The sequence below is a fragment of the Haliotis cracherodii genome, unplaced genomic scaffold (genome assembly GCF_022045235.1).
Source record: "Haliotis cracherodii isolate W230 unplaced genomic scaffold, xgHalCrac1.p SCAF_3, whole genome shotgun sequence".
Lineage (NCBI taxonomy): Eukaryota > Metazoa > Mollusca > Gastropoda > Lepetellida > Haliotidae > Haliotis > Haliotis cracherodii.
The window spans coordinates 8,986,752-8,994,554 of NW_027266286.1; the positions used below are offsets into that span (position 1 = coordinate 8,986,752).

General features: G+C 44.5%; 1 protein-coding gene across 1 annotated transcript; it reads left to right on the forward strand.

Annotated features, from left to right (window-relative positions):
- Nucleotides 1-314: 314 nt before the first annotated feature.
- Nucleotides 315-3,667, forward strand: LOC139475210 (dynein heavy chain-like). The gene is made up of 2 exons (XM_071258460.1): nucleotides 315-2,152; nucleotides 3,622-3,667. Exons 1-2 carry the CDS (start codon nucleotides 315-317, stop codon nucleotides 3,665-3,667), a joined length of 1,884 nt encoding a protein of 627 aa, XP_071114561.1.
- Nucleotides 3,668-7,803: the final 4,136 nt, after the last annotated feature.

Below are 7,803 nucleotides of genomic sequence, written 5' to 3' on the forward strand. Positions count from 1 at the left end.
CCAAAGAGATTGGTACACCTTGTCCGTTGTCTAAATTGTGTCATCGCCCATCTGTGTCTCGACATCCTCTCTATAACTCCCAGCAGTCACCTCCTCGTTCAGTTATAAAACTACTCAACTACTTCAAAGCACGTTGTATGTCTGCATCTTGTCGCCTGATTTCTAAATATCTTCGCCCACTGTCTAAACCTCCTCTAGAATTGTCTAGGATCTCCCCATCACCGGTCTACATTTCGTCCGCGACTATCCAAATCTGCCCGTCAACAGTCTAAATCTGATCGTCCATTGTCTAAACCTCGTGTTCAACTGTCTGAATGATCACTCTACAAATCCTCGCCTACATTACTGACGTCATCAGCTGTCTCAGTCTTCCCACCATCTGCCCGAACATCTCCATCCACGTTGTGAACATGTTCAACCACTGTTTAAATCTCCTCACCCATTCTTTAAATCTATTCATTAACTGTCAAAATCTTCTCATCCAATGTCTACATCTCACCATCCACACTACACCTCACCATCTACATTCTACATCTCACCATCCACACTACACCTCACCATCTACATTCTACATCTCACCATCCACACTACACCTCATCGTCTACACTCTACATCTCACCATCCACACTACACCTCACCATCTACATTCTACATCTCACCATCCACACTACACCTCACCATCTACATTCTACATCTCACCATCCACACTACACCTCACCATCTACATTCTACATCTCACCATCCACACTACACCTCACCATCTACATCTCACCATCCACACTACACCTCATCGTCTACACTCTACATCTCACCATCCACACTACACCTCATCGTCTACACTCTACATCTCACCATCCACACTACACCTCACCATCTACATTCTACATCTCACCATCCACACTACACCTCACCATCTACACTCTACATCTCACCATCCACACTCTACACATAACCATCTGCATTCTACATCTCACCATCCACTGTGTACATCTCACCATCCACACTCTACATCTCACCATATACACTCTACATCTCACCATCCACACTACAACTCACCATCTACACTCTACATCTCACCATCTACATCTCACATCCCCACTCTACACCTCACCATCTCCATTCTACATCTCACCATCCACACTCTACACATCACCATCTGCATTCTACATCTCACCATCCACACTCTACACATCACCATCTCCATTCTACATCTCACCATCCACACTCTACACATCACCATCTGCATTCTACATCTCACCATCGACTGTGTACATCTCACCATCCACACTCTACATCTCACCATCCACACTCTACATCTCACCATATACACTCTACATCTCACCATCCACACTCTACACATCACCATCTGCATTCTACATCTCACCATCCACACTCTACACATCACCATCTGCATTCTACATCTCACCATCGACTGTGTACATCTCACCATCCACACTCTACATCTCACCATCCACACTCTACATCTCACCATATACACTCTACATCTCACCATCCACACTCTACATCTCACAATCCACACTCTACATCTCACCATCGACTGTGTACATCTCACCATCCACACTCTACATCTCACCATATACACTCTACATCTCACCATCCACACTACAACTCACCATCTACACTCTACATCTCACCATCTACATCTCACCATCCCCACTCTACACCTCACCATCTACACCTACACTCTACATCTCACCATCCACACTACACCTCACCATCTACACTCTACATCTCACCATCCACTGTCTACATCTCACCATCCACACTACATCTCACCATCCACACTACAACTCACCATCTACACTCTACATCTCACCATCTACATCTCACCATCCCCACTCTACACCTCACCATCTACACCTACACTCTACATCTCACCATCCACACTACACCTCACCATCTACACTCTACATCTCACCATCCACTGTCTACATCTCACCATCCACACTCTACATCTCACCATATACACTCTACATCTCACCATCCACACTACAACTCACCATCTACACTCTACATCTCACCATCTACATCTCACCATCCCCACTCTACACCTCACCATCTACACCTACACTCTACATCTCACCATCCACACTACACCTCACCATCTACACTCTACATCTCACCATCCACTGTCTACATCTCACCATCCACACTCTACATCTCACCATATACACTCTACATCTCACCATCCACACTACAACTCACCATCTACACTCTACATCTCACCATCTACACCTACACTCTACATCTCACCATCCACACTACACCTCACCATCTACACTCTACATCTCACCATCCACTGTCTACATCTCACCATCCACACTCTACATCTCACCATATACACTCTACATCTCACCATCCACACTACAACTCACCATCTACACTCTACATCTCACCATCTACACCTACACTCTACATCTCACCATCTACACCTACACTCTACACCTCACCATCTACACTCTACATCTCACCATCTACACCTACACTCTACATCTCACCATCTACATCTACACTCTACACCTCACCATCTACACCTACACTCTACATCTCACCATCCACACTACACCTCACCATCTACACTCTACATCTCACCATCCACTGTCTACATCTCACCATCCACACTCTACATCTCACCATATACACTCTACATTTCACCATCCACACTACAACTCACCATCTACACTCTACATCTCACCATCTACATCTCACCATCCCCACTCTACACCTCACCATCTACACCTACACTCTACATCTCACCATCCACACTACACCTCACCATCTACACTCTACATCTCACCATCCACTGTCTACATCTCACCATCCACTGTCTACATCTCACCATATACACTCTACATCTCACCATCCACACTACAACTCACCATCTACACTCTACATCTCACCATCTACACTCTACATCTCACCATCCCCACTCTACATCTCACCATCCCCACTCTACATCTCACCATCCCCACTCTACATCTCACCATCTACACTCTACATCTCACCATCTACACTCTACATCTCACCATCTACACTCTACATCTCACCATCCAAACTCACCTCACCATCTACACTCTACATCTCACCATCCACTGTCTACATATCACCATCCACATTCTACATCTCACCATCTACACTCTACATCTCACCATCCACACTCTACATCTCACCATCTACCCTCTACATCTCACCATCCACTGTCTACAAGGCTGAAACAAGGACTGGTCGGCTCGGAGTCAGTATACTGTGTCTGAGTTGAGTATTCATGTTAAACTGCGGCATGGTATCTCTATGTATCAACACAATAAACCGGCATTAGACCGGACAAGTACAAGCTCACACACACACACACACACACACACACACACACACACACGCACACGCGCGCACGCATGCCCGCACGCACGCACGCGCATACACGTCATTATATAAGTGCAATAATCTTGGTTGCAACGTTAAACCCCATTTCACCTCACTTAAAAAGCTCTGTGCTCGAGTTGGTTGTATTTTGATCAATAAATTTAGTTGAACTCCCGTGTCATGTATCACAGAGTTGATACAATTCCTCTCTGGAGAATATATTTCATCCTGTGGTTGTAGATGTTGTTGTGGCCAAGATTTCCTCAAGGCTGCTAACAGTAAGTAACGGGAAACAAACACTCCCTGTAACTCATGAACAGGAAGACCCGGGAAAACAGCGTTAAGAGAAGTTGTGACTGTTGACCTGTCTGTCACATTAGGCTGGTTAATATCTATTTGCAACTTAGATCGCACAGCGCATAAACTGCCTGGCAAAAGGAAGAATACACCCTAGTTAAATGGTTATTCAATGGTGATGTATTTGATACAGGTATCATTATTGTGTTATGATGGACCTTCAGTTTGCAGTGTTTTGGTGACTACTTTTAGCCTCGCCACGTTTTGATAACGTGTTTACCTTTTTGATCAAACCCAATGTTCAAATGTCTGCTTTCTTTTGCCAGGCAGTACATTTGGTTTTCCATTAAATCTGACTTCTTTGGTTGACGTGAAACATTTTTCAAAACGCATGCTGCCACAAAGCTTTGTCGAAGTACAGGTGCACGTATGCTAGCATTTCAATAAAGAAAAAAACGTGAAAAGCTCACACTTTAACTTAACCCAAAACCATATCATAAAGGTACATCGCAACATCGCCTCGAAACATGACACCACAACATCGCATCGAAACATGAAACCACAACATCGCAACGAAACCTAACACCACAACATCGCATCGAAACATGACCTCACAACATCGCCTCGAAACATGACCTCACAACATCGCCTCGAAACATGACCCCAAAACATCGCATCGAAACATGACCCCACAACATCGCCTCGAAACATGACCTCACAACATCGCAACGAAACCTAACACCACAACATCGCATCGAAACATGACACCACAAGATCGCATCGAAACTTGACACCACAACATCGCATCGAAACATGACCTCACAACATCGCCTCGAAACATGAAACCACAACATCGCAACGAAACCTAACACCACAACATCGCATCGAAACATGACACCACAAGATCGCATCGAAACTTGACACCACAACATCGCATCGAAACATGACCCCACAACATCGCCTCGAAACATGACCTCACAACATCGCAACGAAACCTAACACCACAACATCGCATCGAAACATGACACCACAAGATCGCATCGAAACTTGACACCACAAGATCGCATCGAAACATGACACCACAATATCGCATCGAAACATAACACCACAACATCGCATCGTAACATGACACCACAATATCGCCTCGAAACATGACACCACAACATCGCATCGAAACATGACACCACAAGATCGCCTCGAAACATAACACCACAACATCGCATCGAAACTTGACACCACAACATCGCATCGAAACATGACACCACAATATCGCCTCAAAACATGACACCACAACATCGCATCGAAACATGACGCCACAATATCGCATCGAAACATGACCCCACAACATTGCATCGAAACATGTCACTACAACATGGTATCGAAACATGACACCACAACATCACATCGAAACATGACACCACAAGATCGCATCGCAACATAACACCATCGCCTCGAAATATGACACCACAATATCGCCTCGAAACATGACCCCACAACATCGCATCGCAACATAACACCATCGCATCGAAATATGACACCACAATGTCTCCTCGAAACATGACACCGCAACATCGCATCGAAACATGACCCCACAACATTGTATTGTAACATAACACCACAACATCGCATAGAAACATGACACCACAACATCGCATCGAAACATGACACCACCACATCGACAATGCGGTTGACGTTTAAGATACAGTTTTTGTTTTCATTTTTCTGGAAAATGCTGAAAATGTGACCATGAACAAAACTAAGGTAACTACTCATGTGGGGAACCGAACCCGGGCCTACGGCGTGATGAGCGAACGCTTTAAAACACCGGGCTACTCCGCCGACCCTTTCGACATTTGAAGGAAAATGCATCGTATGTTACAAAGTTAGAATATTCAATGCTAATAATAGTATACAAGGGGTAATTGTGGAACAATACGGTTCAGTGAGACACATATGTACGTTAATATCTATCAACTGATAGTATATCGATACGAATTCTTTGATCAGGCTACATTTTGCCACAGAATATATTTTTCATCTCATAAACCTAAAAAATGTATTAAAGTTTCCAAATTAGGCTAGTTCATTCTGTGTCAGAAATACCTCCCAGTAAAGATCTTTTTGAATCGTGACAAAATGCAAATACACAACTGTCGACAAACTTGTTAACATCTGACAGCTATTTTTAAAATATTATACAGAAGAAAATACAGAACGACGTTGATTTTAGCCGTGCAATGAAGCATGACATGCCATCAAAGAAATCCCAGTGGCGCCACACGTGAGTGAAAAGTGACGTCAGTTAAAAACCCATCTCATGCTGTCCAATACAACATATTGACTAGCGGGTTGTTTTCCATCACGAGTTATTTCTGGAACTAAAGTGCTGGAGATTTAACTTAAGAACCATTAATGTAGATATTTCCGTCATCTTGTGCGTCAGTCTCGTGCAGCTCACGTGTCTCGTGGTATTTGTACGTGATTGTTATTGGCATCAATGGAACAAGTCACGTGTTTAGGGACTTTGACGTAAGGACAGATTAGAGTCTAAAACAGGATGATTATATACGAGTTCCTTAGGACTAAATCGATTTTGAAAGATCTACGAGCGTGATCCGCTTCTGTTTACGCAGGCTGTTCCCAGGAGACGTGCTAAATTGGGACAAACACGTGCACACGTCGAGCGCCTCACGGCGGGGGCCTTCATCTAACATGGTTGAACTGTAATCGAAAGATTTTTCTGCTCTGGGTTTGTTCTGATCTGGTGGAGGAACACTCCTTTCATGTCTGCTGAAAATATTATAGCCTGACTCGTAAAGTAAGGAATGAAAGACCGAAATGTCATTTACAAACAAAGATGATTGTCTAAAAAAGTTTTAAAACATCGTTTATACAGACATGTTTATCTGGAACCTGTCTGGTGTAATAATGATGACTCCCGGAAAACATAACATGGACAGATATTAGTTTCATGACGTATTTTCTGATGATTTACTATAATAGTTTAAAAACGAAAAATCGATATTTCACTTGAGTGTTGTATAGTTTCATTAATGTAACACACACACACACACCCCCCACACACCCCCACCCCCCCCCCACCCACCCCCACCCCCCTGTATCCGCCATGGCTGATGTTACCCGCTCACACTCTCTCACACACTCTCTCACACACTCTCACACACTCTTTCACTCTCACACACTCACACGCTCTCTCACTCTCACTCTCACACACATTCTCTCACAATCTCTCTCAAACACTCTCTCACACGATCTCTCACACAGTCTTTCACTCACACTCTTCCTCTCACACACTCTCACTCTCTCACGCTCTCTCACATACTCACACGTATTCTCTCACACTCTCCCTCTCACACATTCTCTCACACACTCTCTCACACGATCTCTCACACACTCCCTCACCCACTCTCTCATACGATCTCTCACACGATCTCTCACACACTCTCTCACAGTCTTTTACTCACACTCTCATTTGCTCACACTCTTTCACACACACTCTCACTCGCTCACTCTCACACGATCTCTCACTCGCTCACACATTCTCTCACACTTTCTGTCACCCACTCTTTCACACGATCTCTCACACACTCTCTCACACGATCTCTCACACACTCTCTCACCCACTCTTTCACACGATCTCTCACACACTCTCTCACACGATCTCTCACACACTCTCTCACCCACTCTCTCACACGATCTCTCACACACTCTCTCACACGATCTCTCACACACTCTCTCACCCACTCTTTCACACGATCTCTCACACACTCTCTCACCCACTCTCTCACACGATCTCTCACACACTCTCTCACACGATCTCTCACACACTCTCTCACAGTCTTTTACTCACACTCTCATTCGCTCACACTCTCTCTCTCACACTTTTTGTCACACTCTCTCTCACACGTTCTCTCACACACTCTCTCACACGATCTCTCACACGAACTCTCTCACACGATCTCTCACACGATCTCTCACACACTCTCTCACCCACTCTCTCACACGATCTCTCACACACTCTCTCACACGATGTCTCACACACTCTCTCACCCACTCTTTCACACGATCTCTCACACACTCTCCCACACGATCTCTCACACACTC

Excerpts from the sequence above, each read along its gene's own strand:
- LOC139475210 (XM_071258460.1), top strand. The coding sequence starts at position 315 with ATGATCACTCTACAAATCCTCGCCTACATTACTGACGTCATCAGCTGT. Across the intron at positions 2,153-3,621 it reads TCTACATCTCACCATCCACT|ATGTTGTTGTGGCCAAGATT; the intron begins GTCTACATCTCA and ends CTGTGGTTGTAG.